The sequence below is a fragment of the Macaca nemestrina genome, chromosome 17 (genome assembly GCF_043159975.1).
Source record: "Macaca nemestrina isolate mMacNem1 chromosome 17, mMacNem.hap1, whole genome shotgun sequence".
Lineage (NCBI taxonomy): Eukaryota > Metazoa > Chordata > Mammalia > Primates > Cercopithecidae > Macaca > Macaca nemestrina.
This window is the reverse complement of record NC_092141.1, coordinates 63,682,015-63,701,327: the sequence shown is the minus strand read 5'-3', so window position 1 is coordinate 63,701,327 and position 19,313 is coordinate 63,682,015. Positions and strand designations below refer to the sequence as shown.

Genomic DNA, 19,313 nt, shown 5'->3' with positions numbered 1-19,313 from the left:
GTGTTAGCCAGGATGGTCTCGATCTCCTGACCTCGTGATCCGCCCGCCTCGGCCTCACAAAGTGCTGGGATTACAGGCGTGAGCCACCTTGCCCGGCCTCGAGCCACAGCAATCTTTAGGGACTATGAAGAAAAGGAGGGATTGATCTTTTTTTCATTATCCTAGAAGGCAAAGCAAAAACCAATGGGTTTAAGTTACAAGAAGTTAGATTTTTGTCAACAAGCAAGAATTTTCAAACACTTAGGGGGAAAAATGTAATGTAAAAAACAAATTGTTGAAGCAGAAGCTGGAATTTGCTCCTCTGGAATGTTATCAAGGGTAAATCATGTATCGGGGTCACACTAGATGACCTCTAAGGTCTTTCCAACTGTAAGATTTTGTTAACTTAGACACCAGGGACCAAGTATCCTATAATCTCGTTTCTGAAGTTGCTAATTATACTTTTCTTTTTTTGAGTTGGAGTCTCCCTCTGTCACCCAGGCTGGAGTGCAATGGCATGATCTCGGTTCACCACAACCTCTGCCCCTCCTGGGTTCAAGCGATTCTCATGCCTCAGCCTCCCAAGTAGCTGGGATTACAGGTGCCTGCCACCACACCTGGCTAATTTATTGTATTTTTAGTAGAGACAGGGTTTCACCATGTTGGCCAGGCTGGTTTCGAACTTCTGACCTCAGGTGATCTACCCGCCTCAGCCTCCCGAAGTGCTGGGGTTACAAATGTGAGCCACCATGCCCAGCACCCCCCTTTTTTTTTTTGACCAGTCTTTTTTTTTTTTTTTTTGAGATGGATTCTCACTGTCGCCCAGGCTGGAGTGTAGTAGGTTGATCTTGGCTTAATTCCACTTCCCAGGTTCAAGAGATTTTCCTGCCTTAGCCTCCCAAGTAACTAGGATAACAGGTGCATGCCACCACACCTGGATAATTTTTGTATTTTTAGTAGATGAGATTTTACCGTGTTTTACTGTTGGCCAGGCTGGTCTTGAACCACTAACCACAAGTGATCTGCCCACCTCAGCCTCCAAAGTGCTGGGATTACAGGCGTGAGCCACTGCACCCAGCCAAGTTGCCGATTATACTTAAGGAAGCACACTAGACAATTGAGAAGGATGAAACATACATTCTACTTATATACAAATGAAAGTGAGTATCTTATATAAAGGGGAAAATAATGTGTTACTCTTTTTTATTGTGGAAATGGATTTCTTTTTCCAATGTTTCAAATATACAAGCAGAATTGTTTAATGTTTGCCAATAAATATAATAAATTGAAGCAGAAGTTCAAAAATTAACAGCCACAATAGTTTATTTACAATTGAACTCTTTATAAGATATTTACAAGACAACCAATTTTACACATCAGAAATGGTATCAAAAGTTATGAATTACAACACAGACAACAATATGAAATGGGCATAAAACAAAGCTGAAGTAGACAGACAAGCAATTTTTTTTTTAATTTATTAACACTAGCTTAAACTTTGTTAAAGAAAAACAAACAACTATGTTTTAGGAGAACTGCAGGGCCTTCAGTTGAAGATTGAATTCACAGTGTTGTATCCCATGTAGGGAAAAATAAGACTAATTTTCCCCCCACACTCTAACACACTGTAATTTTGCACTTGGAACTTTGCTAATCTACTCTCCAACCTCCTTCTCAACAAAGTCAAATCAAAGGAGAATTAACCTAGAAGAGGGGACAATAAAATAAGAGGTCCTCAGGGAGAGGGAGAACCAAGGAAATAGAATCTACTTAAGTCTGGCCAAATAGCACCTCGTGGATTCTTCTCAGTCTACTTCAAGTCAGAAACTGGGGAGTCCCCTGGGTAGGGCACAAACATAATGGTTAAATTTGCTAACTCATATCCAAAATTAGGAATCTGACACATGCTGAAATCAAGAAGAAACTGAGAGGGATCAAAGAACAAAGTTAAGAGACACTGATTGCGTCTTTCTTCTTTTTGGACACGTTATGAAGAAATATAACATAGGTAAGAGTAAGAAAAATTGAACATCCTGCCACATTAAAATGATGGAGAACAAAGAAAATCTGGCCCAGTTTTTCTAGAAATCTCCTTCTCCTTAAGGTGTGAGATGAGAGCCCCTAGTGGAATTAAGTCCTATTTCTCTCTACATCCTTGCTGCAATGAAGTTTACAGCAGGTTCCCTTATAGAGAGCCCACTCTCCTAAGCAGATGGAGTTACAAATGAAAACCCATAGCCACACACACACACACACAAAAGGAGAAATAAGAGCAGCAAGATCATCCAAGAATACTACATGTGCTGCCAGAATAATTCCTTTAAAAGTCAAATCCAGGAAGCACAGATCAACATCTCACAAAAAGCTTTAGCAGTGGGAGGCCCCTGAGGAACTTTTCTTCTCTTCCCACAATGGTATCCCATTCTCTCTCGTGCTCCACTGATGGGCCAGCCACACACCCTACATACCTTGGCTTCTCCTCTAAAAGTGCTAATAATCTGGGGACATATTCTCTTTAAGGATAAAAGCCCCTACCTTCTAGGAGATTAGACCCCTACTTGTTTTCACACAATAGTCCTGAAGACTAAAGAAAGGCAATTCCTATATATTTGAGACCAGAGGTCTTGGCTCTATTTTCCTTTCAGATAGTTAATAGGGATCTTACACTGAGACCAAAGTGGCCTGGGAGTGCTATCCTGATATTTTAACAAAATGGGGGAGGGGAGAGGACCAAGATGGTACACATACAAATCTTATTTTTATAAAGTGAATGGAGAAGCTCATTAGGTACATCTGTTTGTTTCAAGATGTAGACATTTGCCAGCCAAAGGAAGCACCTATTTCCACAATCTCCCTCTACCCTCCCTAAGTCTCTATCCCACCACCAAGAGCCCAGCTAAAAGGATGAAGCCCAATGAAGGAATACTTGAGAAGTGATGTGATACAAGGACATCTATACAGGTTTTGGCATGCCATCCCAAATGCTAACTGCTTTTGTTTACAGCTGTAACTTGTTCTGAAACTAACCATCCCCACTTTCTTTTCCAAATATTTTGTTTTTTGAGGGGTAAAGAAATTCAGTTACCCATTAACTGAGAAAACAATCACAGCCAAACATCCCTTTCCACATGACTGTATCACAGAATAGTTTTAAGAGAACTATCTTCACAGTTATCTACCAACTCTCCAATGTCTTTTATACTCTGTGAAGATGGCTTGCTTCATCGCTTCACTTGTCATTCCTCATCTGGTCCTAAAGCTCATGGTGAGGTTGTTTGTTTTGTTTTAGGGTTAAAAATCACTATACCCACTATAAGGAGGGTGTACCAGGGTGAGAAGAGTGCCATGCAGGCACAGTTCTAAAGGAAGGGGTTGCTTCATCTTCCACATGTCTAATGAAGAGAGCCCTTTTACCCCTTTAACATAGGCAAATGTATAGAAACAGACCCCTGAAACTTCTGAATCTGCCAGCCTATAGCTTTAGCTTGAGAGCCCATTTCCCAAAAAAGGGAAAAGAAATCCCAATCACCCTCCATAACTCACAAATAGCCAAATGGAAGAGTTTTTGTGAAATCAGAGTGATGAAAACAAAGTCAAGGGAGTATGAAAGGGTATTATCAGCGAGTGATAACATATGTGAGGACAAAGGTCACATATACAGGTCTCTGCCACTCTCTGGAATGGCATGCTACAACTATCTGAAGACAAGGTTCTTGCCAGCACAGCTATTTCCTACACGTCCGGTGAGGTGTTTGCTTCTTCTGGATCTCCAACCTGCATCGGCTACGCTCATCCAACCAGGGTAGCTCAAAATTCCTGGCAAAAGAGGATGAAGAAATCAACTTGCAAGACTAGAAGGGATTCAGTGTGGACGTGATAGCAACTACAAAAATGTCACTATGTCCCTTACCACTCCTATCTCTGACTAGTTTGGAGTGTCTTTCCTGCCTCAAAGCCAGAACAACTGTGTACCATTAAAGTGATGGAATCATCTACTTCTATCTCAAAAAGCAATCCTTCTAATTATTGGCTTGGGAATCTTACTACAAAAGCTCGTTGCCCAGGTAGCCTCATTTCTGTCAAAGACCCATGGCTATCCCTAAGCCACCTGGTTCCACCTCATATCTAGGCTTCCATGAAGTCTGAGAGGGATGTGTAGGTTACCTGGAAGGGGAGGAAAAAAACGTATACTTACTGTGGAGTTAATTTTGGTAATGGTCGTCCAAATGCTACAACAGGCAAGAAGGGGGTAATCATCAAACTTTCAACTATGGGAGAAAGTCAAACAGGAGCTTATTAGTAATATAGATAGGAAATGTCTAGAAGTTATATCTGCTCCAAAATACACTTCATTCATTCAGAGCAAGTTGTACCCTGGAGCCTTGCACCCTCCTCCTCCTTTGAAAAACCTATTCTTTTAGATGGACACAACTTACCATCATCTGGCTCAGGGAAAAATGAGGTAACCTCAGGCTCAGATTCCTGAATTCCTTTCTTTTTATACATTCTGAGCTGCAGTCGCTGTAAAATTCTTTGTTCCCTGATCCTCTGAATATCCCATCTGGGAAAAACAAACCAAACAAAACAAACAAACCCAACATTACTGTTTACGCAAAACCTGCTCTATAAAAACAACTCACACAATCCAGATGGTAGGAAGACTCCTGCTGACTCCTCTAGACAGGGTAAAGAGAAATGCCTGCCTGGTTAAAGGAGTGCTGTTTTAAGCCTACTGCCTAGATCATGTGTTGGTGTTCCACAGAAAGTAGAACTGAGGAAGGTCATACACAAAAAGAGGCCAAACATGTTTTCCTACAACAACTACCATTTCCAACTAAGATATTCAACCAACTGGGAAGCCAGTAATGTAAGAGTGTTAAGTGCTCCAAGATTCTCCACAGCATGAAAGAGGGAGGTCAGGTTCCCTGATCCTCTGTCCTAGGTCCTAGGGCTCAGTTGTTTCCAGGATGGGCATCTCTGGCCTCACCTTTTCCTTCTCTTCTCATCCAGCTCCAGTTTTGCATGCCGCTTCGAAAACACACTGTCATCCAGGTTCTGTGTAAAGAAAAGCAGCTGATAAGCTATTTATCACCATGTATTATTAGTTACACACATATACTAATTTCCAGCTTCCAGGAATGTAAAATCTTTCACCTTCCAGTTCTACCTGAGTCTGTGGGTTCCATGGATAGTATGGGAACCTCCTGGTAACAGAATCAACAAAACACATACTCCTTTCCCCATCCACACCCTTTTAGAATCTCCAAATTTCAAAATCATTTCCTAACTTTCCAAGGTAAACACCACATCAAACTAAAACCCCCAGACTGCCATAAACTCTCCTCGCCTCCATACTTTGTAGGAATCTGACCTTAAAATAATCAAAACTTTAAGAGTCAAATGAGCTTAGAATATACAATTTTATGGCTGAGGGGTACATGCTTTTTTTTTTTTTTTTTTGTGATGGAGTCTCACTCTGTCACCCACGCTGGAGTGCAGTAGTGCGACCTTGGCTCACTGCAACCTCCACCTCCCAGGTTCAAGCAATTCTCCCTGTCTTAGCTTCCCAAATAGCTGGGATTACAGGCGTGCACCACAAAGCCTGGCTAATTTTTGTATTTTTAGTAGAGACAGGGTTTCACCACATTGGCCAGGCTGATCTCTAACTCCTGACCTCAGGTGATCCACCTGCCTCAGCCTCCCAAAGTGCTGGGATTATAGGCATGAGCCACCGCAACCAGCCCTGACTTTTCTACTTAGCATAAAATCTATTTTGGGCTGGGCGCGGTGGCTCAAGCCTGTAATCCCAGCACTTTGGGAGGCCGAGACAAGCGGATCACAAGGTCAGGAGATCGAGACCATCCTGGCTAACCCTGTGAAACCCCGTCTCTACTAAAAAATACAAAAAACTAGCTGGGCGAGGTGGCGGGCGCCTATAGTCCCAGCTACGCGAGAGGCTGAGGCAGGAGAATGGCGTGAACCCGAAAGGCAGAACTTGCAGTGAGCTGAGATCCGGCCACTGTACTCCAGTTTGGGCGACAGAACGAGACTCCGTCTCAAAAAAAAAAAAAATCTATTTTGAACACTACCTAGCTATTTATTTTTTAATCAATCACTTAACTACTCTGGACCTGTTTTTTCATCTATAAAATGAAGGAGCTGGACCAGATAATTTCTCAAGTTTCTGTCTGGCCTTAAAATTCTATTTAATTCATCCATAGTACTATGACATTTTCAAGTTATACCCTCATGTTCTATTTAATCTCTTACTCTCTTCAATTGACTGCTCTTGGTTACCTACCTCCAAAAGGTCTGAAGGATTTGGGTCCCTTAGAGGCTCTACTGAGTGGTCCCTCCAAGAAGGAACTGAAAAAAAAAAAAGAGAGAAAAAGAAAGGGAGGAGGGGTGGAACCACCCTTAAATCTAAAGTCGCACAACTATTCACTAGGATAAGAGGTCTCTCCCCAGATGAGACAAAGTTACCAAGTGATAGGAATCCATTCTATGGCCTCCCTGAAGCCATATTCAGTGTCCTTGCTATGGTATAAAAGAACCTAAAATGCCATTGCAGTCTGCCAAACTCAGGATCACAAAAACCCTAAACCAATACCTGACAATTCATATAATGGATGCTATAGCAGTTCCTGAAAAACAACTGAAATTTGTTGTCATTTTGAAGTCTATAGTAGTGTAATCAATCATACACCAAGAAATCTCACTCTCCCACATCCAGTGGATGGGGAATGCAGCTCCCAACCATCCACCATCCCACCAACCCCCACCCCAGGCCCAGCCAGCACAATTCCTATTCTACTCACCAGCCAAGACTGAAGTTTCTCCTGCAACACTTGATGGCATCAGACACCCTAAATAATGCAGGAAAGAAGAATAATCTCAGTGTAAAAAGAAAAAAAGCCCATACCCCAAATGGAGGAAAGGATCATCACTGAAGTTCTCACTAGGAAGCCATTTTGTTTTTTGAGTTGTTCTTTTGAGAATTTCTCTCTGGGGGAGGGGAAGAGGGAACAACAGACAAAAGAAAAGAAAATAAGCCCACCACTTTTTTTTTTTACACTGAGACGACTTCTTTTCTTCATTATTTAGGGTGGTTTCCCTGCAACAGTTGATGGCCAAGGATATCAAACCTTAAACTCAGAACATGGCAGGTGAGTAAAAGTTGACCCTATTTTTCAAATAAAAGATCAGTGTTCTCAAAACTTACATATGTAGTCTTCTTAAACAGCTCCCTCCTCCCTCCAAACAAACTACCTTGCTGGTCCAGTCTGAACAACATGCACAAAAACTTTGGCTCCCCTAGAACAAGCCATTGAGCCTTCCTCTTGAGATAGGGGCATCAAGAATAAGGATTCACATGTTTATTCACAACTCAGGCTCCTCAAGGGGCTGGGATCTCCCCAATCAGATTCCTTTGTTTCACTATGCCCACAATCTCAGAGGTGTTTGAAATTGTCTGTACTAGGGAAGACAGGATTTTCAAAAATAGCCAGTCACACAGAACAGCTCTGGACCAAGCCATTACCCAATCCCGGATGGGAAGTTGCTTCACGTTTCTCTTAAGTTGTTACGCAGCATTGCCATGGCAGCAAAAAAGGTTAACCATTAAGGAAGAACCTGTTCAACTGACTGAACCAACAAAAATCTGAATCTAGATCAGGATCCTGATCTAATGTACTCAAGTGTGAGGCCTAATAGAGGTTAGATCATTAAGATGACTAATCTAGCTTTCCCACTTAATTTTGTCACCAAAACAGCCAAACAAAGCCTGGAGAATGCTCTTGTCTCACTGGAATGGATTTCTATCCCCATCCTGCTAGGCAAGACACAGTGGTAGAAACTTGGGACTGCGGCTCTATCCTAGAAGGCCTCCCCAACCATTACCCCAGAGTAACCGCAGTGACTGACATAGACTAATATTACATGATTGAAGGCACATTCCAGTTACTGGTTGATGTAGAAGATAGGGGAGCATCTCTGTGTGGAAGCCATAAACGAAAAAAAAGGGAATGAAGACCAAGGTCCCACACCCCACACCCTCCCCAAGCAGCTCAGATATCCCAAGATAGTCCTTATTGTTTGAAAAATAGTTTGTAGACCATTTTATTTAAATATATGAACAACCAATGGGCTACTGCAATCCAAGTAAACTCTTCACATTTTAGAACCTTTGTGAAGTATAGTAAGATAAAGTAAGACTGTTGGTCTTTGGCAGATTCCTCCTGCCCCCCAGACAGGGACATAGATATACAGATAAATGTTTATATAGTTAAAGAGCGGAGGCCCAGGTGAAAATTCCCCACCCCAAGCTGGCTCCCCAACCCAAAAATTACCATTGGCCCCTGAGAACACCCAAAGACCACCCTCCCAGATTTCACACAATATCAATTGCAGGAACAGTCGTGCATGGCAAAGTATAGTTCTATGCATTTCACAGCACAGAAAACCCTTCTTTCAGAGGGCATGCAAGTTGCCGGAGATTACACCCCCAAGTCTGGTGCTCTTGTGATGAGCAACTTACTGGCAAACACATCTCCCAGTGTTGTAAGCAGGCAAATACATTGAGCACATTTTGCTGTAATTCCATCTATTTGCAATGCCTGCACAGTGTCTGTCTCTGGCTGTTAACTTACTCATTCTTGACAGAACTCTGCTTTATTGATTGCACTTTTTTAAAAATGCCAAAGGCATTTTCACACTTGTTAGCTTGACCGCCACCACTAGGGTATAAGAGCAAGTGTTCTCTATGCCTTACTTGCTACAGTCTCCTCCTTCTTTGGAGAGGATTCCCGTAATGGTAACGGTGATGGGGGAGGCTGGTGCCAACGACACAAATACATTTCTGTGGTGGAAAGGTACGGCAAATCTTCTATCTCACTTGAGAAGGCTTTCTCCTTGGGATGGGTGCTGGGTCCCTTTTGGGGAGTGGAGAGTCTTGGTGGGGTGTCCACTGAAGACCGGGGCTTTTCTGGGGTTTCTTGGCTCCTCAATTCACGTTTACAAACAGTTTCAGATAAGGAACCACAGGGTTCCTCTTTAATAGGAGAGTGCTTAGGAGTTTTTGTTTTGACTTTTGAAAATTCAGGAGCCAGCTTTTTAACAGGAGTCTTTCTTTCTGTACTTCCAAATGGGGATTTCCTATTAGATAGGGAAGAAAACATTATAAAATACATTGACACTTGAATAAAATCTAATTTGAATACATTCTGGAGCAAAAGAATAAACTGGTTATTTTGCCCCAAAATGACAAGTATTCAGGTACCTAAATGTCTGGTGTTCATTTGGCAGTCATGAACAGGAACAGCCCAGGCTTAGCAGTATATAAAATAGGCCATTAGTAAATTTTATTTTGTTTTGTTTTGTTTTTTGAGACAGAGTCTTGCTCTGTCACCCAGGCTGAAGTGCAGTGGCATGATCTCGGCTCACTGCAATCTCTGCCTCCCAGGTTCAAGCAATTCTCCTATCTCAGCCTTCCAAGTGGCTGGGATTACAGGCATATACCACCATACCTCGTTAATTTTTTTTGTATTTTTAGTAAAGGCAGGGTTTCACCATATTGGTCAGGCTGGTCTCGAACACCTGGCCTCAGGTGATCCACCCACCTAGGCCTCCCAAAGTGCCGGGATTACCGGCATGAGCCACCGCACCTGGCCAGTAAATGTTTGTTGAATAAGGAGTTTTCATGCTTAAGAATATTCAAGGTCCACCAGGTGCAGTGGCTCACGCCTGTAATCCCAGCACTTTGGAAGGCCGATGTGGGCGGATCACTTGAGGTCAGCAGTTCGAGACCAGCCTGGTCAACATGGTGAAACCCCGTCTCTACTAAAAAAAATACAAAAATTAGTTGGGCGTGGTGGCGCATGCCTGTAATCCTAGCTACTTGGGAGGCTGAGGCAGGAGAATTGCTTAACCCTGGGAGGCAGGGGTTGCAGTGAGCTGAGATCACGCCACTGCACTCCAGCCTGGGCAACAGAGTGAGACTCCGTCTCAAGAAAAAAAAAAAAAAGAAGAATATTCAAGGTCCTTTAGCCAACATCATTAGGTACCACTACAACCCACTACATTAGGTGCACCTATTTCCTGTAACCCAGAGATCAGTCTCTTTCCTTTTCCCCCCAACCCTGTACCACATTAATTATAACTTTTATTTTCTTTTTCTTGCTGTCTGCTGGCATTCTCTAGCCTCTTTCTTCCTCCCTTCTTCCCCTACCACATCTCAAGGAAGTCATCTCCCTTCCTCTTTACCAACCTAAATTTTATACTCCTTTTTTTTTTTTTGAGACGGAGTCTCACCCTGCTGCCCAGGCTGGAGTGCAGTGGCGCAATCTCAGCTCAGTGCAACCTCTGTCTCCTGGGTTCAAACGATTCTCCTGCCTCAGCCTCCCGAGTAGCTGGGACTACAGGTATGTGCCACCACACCCAGCTAATTTTTTTATTTTTCGTAGAGACAGGGTTTCACCATGTTAGCCAGGATGGTCTCAATCTCATGACCTCGTGATCCACCTGCCTTGGCCTCCCAAAGTGCTGGGATTACAGGTGTGAGCCACCGTGCCCGGCTATACTTCTTTTTCAAGACTGATTTCCTACTTAAAAGTTTCACAATTCTAACCCAGAATAATTTTTAATATCCCTGCATCTTACAAAACTTAGTTTAATGTCTGTAATCCCAGCTCTCTGGGAGGCCGAGGTGGGAGGATCACTTGAGCCCAGGAGTTCGAGATCAGCTTGGGAAACAAAGTGAGAGCCTGTCTCTATAAAAAAATTTAAAAAGTTAGCCAAGCATGGTGGTGAGTGCCTATGGTCCTAGCTACATGGGAGGCTGAAGTAGGAGGACCACTTGAGCTCAAGAGATGGAAGATGAAGTGAGCCATGTTGGCGACACTTGCACCCCAGCCTGGGTGACAGAACAAACAAACAAACAATAAACCTTAGTTTATATCAGGTGTTGTACATCTACATATTTTACTGCATTTGAATTCTGAGTTTTCAAAATGTATGCCCATCCTTACAGTTGGGCTAATTTCTCTGAGTCCAAGGACAGTTCCATTTTACCTTTTTTTAAAAACTGAAACAGGGTATCACTCTGTCACCCAGGCTGGAGTGCAGTGTGCAGTGGTACAATAACAGCTCACTGTAGCCTCAACCTGCCAGGCTCACGGCCTCAACCTCCTGAGTAGCTGGGACTACAGGTGCATACCTCCAGGCCCGGCTAATTTTTGGATTTTTTGTAAAAGTGAGGTCTCACTATTTTGCCCAGGCTGGTCTCAAACTCCTAGGCGCAAGTGATCCCTCCCTCCCCACCTTGCCCTCTCAAAGGGATTACAGGCATGAGCCACCACGCCTGGCCTCTATTTTACTTTTCTATGTCTACCAGTGCACAACACAATGAAGGAATTTAACACTTCCTAACTTGAAGTGAATTGCTATAGTTTTAAGAAACTCAGCTGTCACACTTGTTGTCCATTCTTTTTATGATGTAAGCTGCATTCAATAATTATTATTATTATTATTTTTTTTTTTTTTTTGAGACGGAGTCTCACTGTGTCTCCCAGGCTGGAGTGCAGTGGCGTGATCTCGGCTCACTGCAAGCTCCGCCTCCCGGGTTCACGCCATTCTCCCGCCTCAGCCTCCCAAGTAGCTGAGACTACAGGCGCCCGCCACCACGCCCGGCTAGTTTTTTGTATTTTTAGTAGAGACGGGGTTTCACCATGTTAGCCAGGATAGTCTCGATCTCCTGACCTCGTGATCCACCCGCCTCGGCCTCCCAAAGTGCTGGGATTACAGGCTTGAGCCACCGCGCCCGGCCTGCATTCAATAATTATTACTGTGACCAAAATACTCCTAAGCAGACTTTTACAGTCCACATAAGAATGTTTCAAGATAGTTTCTCAGCACAGAATACTTTAAAAAAATTTTTTTTGATGGAGTCTCGTTCTGTTGCCAGGCTGGAGTGCAGTGGCGCAATCTTGGCTCACTGTAACGTCCGCCTCCCGGGTTCAAGTGATTCTCCTGCCTCAGCCTCCCGAGTAGCTGGGACTACAGGCACCCGCCAGCATGCCTGGCTAATTTTTTGTATTTTTAGTAGAGACGGGGTTTCACCATGGTGGCCAGGATGGGCTCAATCTCCTGACCTCATGATCCATCCACCTCGGCCTCCCAAAGTGCTGGGATTACAGGTGTGAACCACCACACCCGGCCCTCAGCATAGAAGACTTCTAAAGCAAGTTATGATTGCTATAAAACAAATTCATAAATCCCAATAATCCCCTACTCTCAATCACTAGTAACAAGTGTCCTCATCAAACAAAGTTATCAGCACACCTTTTATGTCCCTTTCCACTCCGCCCACATGAGAAAGGCTTGGGAGGCAGAGTCTGGGATGTCTCAGAAAGCTCCGGCTGGCACTCCAGTTTAATTTTCTCAGATAGCTCTGTTTCCTCTCTCTCTTCAGTTTCATAGCCCTGAAACAGCTTGTGCCTTTCTTTCTCGTTATCCTTCTTTACCAGCTGCATCCGCCTTTCCATACGTTCAATCCGAGCAAGGAGCTAAAAGAGAGAGTAGCAAAATGCAGACTTAACACATAAAAAATTAAACACACAGATACTTAGCCCCATTTAGGAATCATATAGTCTTCTGCCTCTTTCTATGGACCACATCAACTCAACTTTTTAAATAGGCAGACATTAATTTGAACAGTTTCCCTTAAACAAAAAAGAGAAGACAAGGTATACTGTTTAATTTTAAAGGCCAAACTAGATGGGAAGAGGCATGGGGGAATTTGTAGTTCATTCTTCTGTAAGGAGATCCTCTCCACTGGGAGGGACCATAACATGCCTTTTAATGGCATGGTCTCTGCTACTGCTATCCTTGTGGTTCCAAGTTGGTTTGGGAGTTTCCAGAATTAATTGTATACATATTCTTTTTTTTTTTTTTTGAGATGGAGTTTTGCTCTTGTCACCCAGGCTGAAGTGCAATGGCTCACTGCAACCTCCACCCCGTGTTCAAGCAATTCCCCTGCCTCAGCCTCCCGAGTAGCTGGTATTTCAGGCGCCCACCACCACACTGGGTAATTTTTGTATTTTTAGTAGAGACAGGGTTTCACCATGTTGGCCAGGATGGTCTCTATCTCTTGACCTCGTGATCCACCCGCCTAGGCCTCCCAAAGTGCTGGAATTACAGGCTTGAGCCACCATGCCCAGCCTACATGTTCTTTTAAGAGACCCTAAGATTGTCCAAATTCTATCCTCTCTACTTCTACCCCAAAACTCTATGCACAACAGAAAAGTGCAAACAGTACATTGAGAAGGAATTAAGAGCTCATACAGTGCTACCAGGAATGGCAGTGTTAACCTCGTGATCCACCCGCCTAGGCCTCCCAAAGTGCTGGAATTACAGGCTTGAGCCACCATGCCCAGCCTACATGTTCTTTTAAGAGGCCCTAAGATTGTCCAAATTCTATCCTCTCTACTTCTACCCCAAAACTCTATGCACAACAGAAAAGTGCAAACAGTACATTGAGAAGGAATTAAGAGCTCATACAGTGCTACCAGGAATGGCAGTGTTACTTGAAAGGGGTATGTGTGGGAGGGGGTACTTTTAAAACAATGAACATTTCATTTGGAAAATAGAAATCAGTACCCATAAATTCCAACCATCATGACATACACACATTGCTTTGTATTTGAGGTAACACAAAAAATTATACCTATTTATCTAAATATTTATTAAAATCAAAGTTCCTTAGTTTTAATTAAAAGGACTAAAAATCTAAACAGAAAATGGAAGTCTATTATCATTGAAAACTTTGTGTTAGTTTAGTTTTGAGAAAAGGTGTTGTGCTACTTATACCCTATTACAAGAATTTTATCTGGGTTAGACAGTGATATTAATGCTGCCTTCATTACATTCATTGCATAGATTTCAGACAAGGCCAAACAACAACTGGAATAAGTGAAACAAGCTTAAGCAACATTAAAATTGCAATACACAACAGAAGCAGTGAGTACCAAGTTCTGACACTCTATCCTTAACTCACCCCACTTTTCCTGACTAGGAAAGCCTGCAAAGGGGCCATTACCTCAGGAACTGAGCAGAAACCTCCATAATCAGCAGAGAACCCCCCATCAGCCATACTCTCATTTCATCTCCTTGTATATGTTTTGATTCACAGCCCTTAACCACCGTTTGTGGGTGACATTTCCTTGATTTTTTCTCCTTCACTGGTCCTTGTCTTCCCACTCCCCCCCATAGAAGGATATGATCTGTTGTAATTACGGTACCATCACACCCCTAGACTGCAGTACAGTCTGAGCAGTGCCACCTCCATGTTGAGTAACTTCCACAAATCAACACCATGAGATATTTTAATGAGACCTGCCCCAGCTCCCAATCCACCTTGCAGAATGCATTCTCCAATAAAACAGCCACCCGATGCGATTCATTTGGAAAGCAAACAAAATGAATAGCCGCCTGCTCCCTTGCTCAGCTCTTAGCGCACACGACGCCAGAAAGAGGAGAGAGGGAGAGATGAGGACGGCGGGGAGGGAGGGAGAGAGCTCTTAGAGAGACAGACACAGAGAGAGAGAAAGGGAGAGAGAGAGAGGGAGGGAGAGAGGGAAAGGGAGATTGCTGCAGCCTGAACACAACAATTGTAGAAACCATGTTTATTTTTAGGCAGCTGTAAGGTATGCTAGCACAGTAATACCCCCCACCCCAGATTCCCTCATATCTGAAGGAATATGTTTTAACGCGGAGGTGCCCTTAACTACTGTTGCAGTAAAAACAAGCCTGTGTCGTCCAAGCTACTCAGAAGTAAAGAAATAATAAACGACTTTCCTACTCCCTAAGATTCTAAAACAAGGATGGGGAGGTATATTTAATACATTTAATAAGCTTACTTTCCCCTGATGCCCTAAAATCTTCCAGCTTCAAACACCATGCTTATACAAGGGACCTGGTCAGTGGGTCATGTATTAGAACTCAGGTTCCTATTAAAAGCTGTCTGAAATCAAAAGCAGTGCTTCTCTTAATATCATTTAAGAAAACTAAAATAGGATTCCATATAAATCACCTCTACCCCTGTGCCCACTAAAAGGCCTACTGCCCTCCTATCTAAAGATGCTGCAGCAGTGGTGAGAGCAACAGCTGCTTGCTACAACCCTCTCCTCCACCGTGCATTTCTAACGCAATAGCTCTTTAATTTAACCCTTCCATAAGGCCACAACACCTACACCCCACCCTTTCATTTTTAACCCCTCACAGATCAGGTCTTTTCCCACTAAACATCTTTCCCACACGTCTGGGGCTGTCATTTTAAATTAACCCTTTGGCACCTGAAACCCCTCCCCTTCCCCCTGGGAGGTTGCCCTTTAACCCTTCCCTCCAACCCAACGTGTCTGTGAGCCTGACTCTCAGAGACCCAGAGCCTAAGATACTCCTTTGCCGGTGGCCAACCTCCTTTATCCTTAACCCGGGGGTGCCTTAACCTCCTACAGCCCCCTTCCCCCGAGCATGCGCACAACTCGCTCCTCGGCCCGAATGCAGATTAACCCCTCCCGTACCGTGTCTCTCTCTGACTTCAGCTCCTCGATCTCCTTTTCCTTGGCCTGCAGCTGCTGCTGCTGCTGTTCGATGAGGTCCAATTGCAGCAGAAGGATCTGTTTGAGGCAGGCGGCCTGACTGGAAGCTCCCGAGCCGCCACCACCCCCGAGAGGGCTCTTCCTCATACTCTTCCATCTGCCCTCGCTGGCCGCCAGGGTCCCGGCGGTGGCGGTGGGCGCGAGGGGTGGCGGCCCGGGCAGAGGTAGTGGTGGGGGTCCCGCCGGGTCCGAGGCGGTGGCAGCGGGGGAGGCCGCCCCACCCTTGTCCCCAGCCCAGGGCGTAGGCTCTTTGGCCGCCGCCACGAGAGAGCCCGTCTGAATGGGCAGCACCGCCTGATACTTGGGCCGGGGGCTGCAGCCGGCTGCGGCGGGCTCCCCCCCAATGCCGGCTTGCTTGGTGGCCGGGGGCGGACAGGGCAAGGGCACCGAACCGCCCCAGCTCTCTTCCTGCTGCCCGGGGGCCGCCCCGGCCGGGAGTAACAAGCCCCGGCCCTTGCCGCCGCAGCCGGCCGGGGAAGGCGCGGGGCTCCCGCCCTGGGAGGAGGCCAGCGGGGGCCCCGGCTCCTTGAGCTTACGGTGCCGGGGGAGGAAGTGGGCTTCGGCCGCCCCGGGCTCGTCCTCGGGCCCGCCCAGCGCCGCAGCCCGCTCGTAGTCCAGTCGCTGCTCAGGGTTGCCGCCGGCAGGGGCCGCGGCCGCCTTGAACACCGCGGATCTCATGGTCATAGTGGTCCGGAGCAGCGCCGGGCACCGAGGCGGAGGAGGGGGTGGGGAAGGGGCGAGGTGCGGGGGGTCGAGGACTAAGGGGGGGAGGGGAGTTTGGCGGGCTCGCCTCAGCAGCGCGGCGGCAGGCCTTCGCTAGCGCGGCTCCTCCGGGGCCCGGGCGCCATCCCGCCGGCGTGCGGAGACGTGGAGGCCGCGGCTGAGGCCCGCCGCCGGCCCATGGGGGCCTCGCCGCCGCCTCTGCTGCCGCCGCCGCCGCCTTCGCCTCAGAGGCAGGAGCTCGCACCCAGCCGCCCCCGAGCTCATCCCCGGAGCTCGCTTCGGCCCCCCCTGGCCCGGCCGGGCCCGCCTCGTCTCCCCACCCCGCACCCCCCCTTCCCCGCCCCGGCCCCCCGCCCCGGAGCTCGCCTCAGCCGCCCCGAGCCTCCATTTCCACCCCCCTCCTCCTCAGGAGGGGGTGGAGGGCTGGGTCCGCCCAAAGCCCTCCTACTCCGGGAGAGGGGTTCTGTCGCCTCCCCCGGGGGTCTCCGCGGCTCAGGGTCCCCCTCCCCCACAGTCACCCCCGGCGCCTCAGCGTTTCCCTTTAAAAAAACGGAGCCGCTCGTAGCCGCCACCGCCGCAGCCGCCGCCGACCGGAGAACGCATGCGCGGGGAGGGCAGCGGGCGGGAGTGCACCGGGAGCCGAGAGGAGGGAGGCGGGCCGCGCTATTGTGAAAGGGGCCGCCGCCGCCTCTAGGGGGGCAGGGAGGGGACCGCGGGGGCCGGGGGCCGGCGAGGGGAGGCCGGGGCTGATGGGCGAGGACCGAGGAGCGCGCGGAGGAGCGGGGTGAAGGTGGGCTGCCGAGGGAGGGGTGAGCTGAGGGAGGGTCAGGAGAAGGAAGAAGGGCGAGGGCGGCGGCGGGGAGAAGGGGAAAGCGGAGGCTCCCCGGGAAAAAGAAGCGCGAGAGAATGGAGTTGAGAGGAAGGAGGGTGCAGGCGGCCTATGTGTGGCCTACATGGGAGCACCCGGAGCGCTTCACGTCCCCGGCCTGCGCCGGGCGGCCCCTTCCTCGGGCACCTTGGCAACGCGCCTGGCCCACGCCGGAGGGGCCCCGCGGCCTCGCACGCCTCCTGGACCAGTCAGGATCCAGGCTCCTCTTTGAGCCCGCGGGTGTTTCATGGGGGTAGAAGTCTAACCCCTCCACCCCGTCTCCTCCCCAGCAGTCCCACGCGGGTATGGGAGATAATGAAGTTCTTTGTCTCTAAGGGATTCAAACCAGAAACTCGGGGACCTCTGGTTCCCAGAGGGAGGAAAATCCATGATGTCTGCTGCCCAGGGAGCTATTGCCACCGCCTCCTTGGGATGAAGTATTGCCAGCTACCAACAGTTCCTTCCCAACGGCCATCTTCCAGCCTTCTTAAACAACTCCTAGCATCTTCGGGAGGCTCCTGAAGGACTGAAGCAAAGGAAATCTCTGAAGGGATTTAGTCCTTGAAAGGGATAGGGATACTTAGGGTGTTCTATGTTGAGCGCTTCTTCCTATCTCTACAGCTTCATGTATGTGCATCTTTATGTGCAAGCAACTGAGCCAACAAGTCCTCAGAATTCCTCGTGAGAAAAACTTTTTTTTTTTTTTTTTTTTTGAGACGGAGTCTCACCCTGTCGCCCAGGCTGGAGTGCAATGGTGTAGTCTCGGCTCACCGCAACCTCCGCCTCCCTGCTTCAAGCGATTCTCCTGCCTCAGCCTCCCGAGTAGCTGAGATTACAGTCACGCGCTACCACGCCCAGCTGATTTAGTATTTTTAGTAGAGACAGGCTTTCTCCTTGGTCAGGCTGGTCTTGAACTCCTGACTTCAGGTGATCTGCCCGCCTGGGACTCCCAAAGTGGTGGGATTACAGGCGTGAGCCACCGTGCCCAGCCCTGAAATAGTCTTAATTGCTTGTTTTTCTTTTCTGTCTGAGGTGTGCTTTTTAGAATCTCTATGGAGATGTAGAAGACTGACATTCTCTGGCCTGATGTGAAAACCTCTCATTAAAGCTGGGTTTGTGGCCGGGCGTGGTGGCTCGCGCCTGTAATCCCAGCACTTTGGGAGGCCAAGGCGGGCGGATCACGAGGTCAGGAGATCGAGACCATCCTATCTAAGGTGGTGAAACCCCGTCTTTACTAAAAATACAAAAAAATTAGCCGGGCGTGGTGGCGGGCGCCTGTAGTCCCAGCTACTCGGGAGGCTGAGGCAGGAGAATGGTGTGAACCCGGGAGGGGGAGCTTGCAGTGAGCCGAGATCGCACCACTGCACTCCAGCCTAGGCAACAGAGTGAGACTCTGTCTCAAAACAAAAAAAAAAATTGTCTGTGCTTTGTGGGCCCGAAGCATGAAACACTGGAAATTTTAAACAAATGGGTGTGAATGTGTTACGAAGCCAAGAGAGCCCAGCCCTCTTCCAACAGACTGTATAGTCTCCGATCAGCAAGGGAAGTATTGAGCTTAGGGACACCAACTAATGGAGTGGGCAGGGATGAGATGGCACAAAGAATGTGGTGATCTCTTTCCATGTCAAGGCTTTCCTTTTTTTTTTTTTTTTTTTTTTTTTTTGACATGGAGTCTTGCTCTGTTGCCCAGGCTGGAGTGCAGTGGCCAGATCTCAGCCCACTGCAACCTCCGCCTCCTGGGTTCACGCCATTCTCTTGCCTCAGCCTCCCAAGTAGCTGGGACTACAGGCGCCCGCCACCTCGCCCGGCTAGTTTTTTGTATTTTTTAGTAGAGACGGGGTTTCACCATGTTAGCCAGGATGGTCTTGATCTCCTGACCTCGTGATCCACCCGTCTCGGCCTCCCAAAGTGCTGGGATTACAGGCTTGAGCCACCACGCCCGGCCAATCAAGGCTTTCTTGTGTGTTAGTGGCACTGGGTCTCGCTGTGTCCCCAAGGCTAGAGTACAGTGGCACAATTACGGTTCACTGCAGCCTCAACCTCCTGGGACAAAGTGATCCTTCCACCTCAGTCTCCTGAGTAGCTGGGAC

The 19,313-nt window shown here is 47.3% G+C and overlaps 1 protein-coding gene across 2 annotated transcripts; it reads right to left on the bottom strand.

Moving 5' to 3' along the window:
• Positions 1–1,276: 1,276 nt before the first annotated feature.
• LOC105472228 (MSL complex subunit 1) lies at positions 1,277–16,967 on the bottom strand. 2 transcript variants are annotated; one of them, XM_011725263.2, is made up of 9 exons: positions 15,555–16,967; positions 12,316–12,539; positions 8,750–9,132; positions 6,798–6,845; positions 6,281–6,345; positions 4,967–5,034; positions 4,416–4,540; positions 4,175–4,247; positions 1,277–3,795 (listed from the first exon to the last, which is right to left on the bottom strand). In XM_011725263.2, the coding sequence occupies exons 1-9, from the start codon at positions 16,314–16,316 to the stop codon at positions 3,705–3,707; spliced, it is 1,839 nt and encodes a 612-aa protein (XP_011723565.1). In that variant the 5' UTR covers positions 16,317–16,967; the 3' UTR covers positions 1,277–3,704. The 2 variants fall into 2 exon arrangements, with proteins under 2 accessions (XP_011723565.1, XP_024645657.1); XM_024789889.2 differs by lacking the exon at positions 6,798–6,845.
• Positions 16,968–19,313: the final 2,346 nt, after the last annotated feature.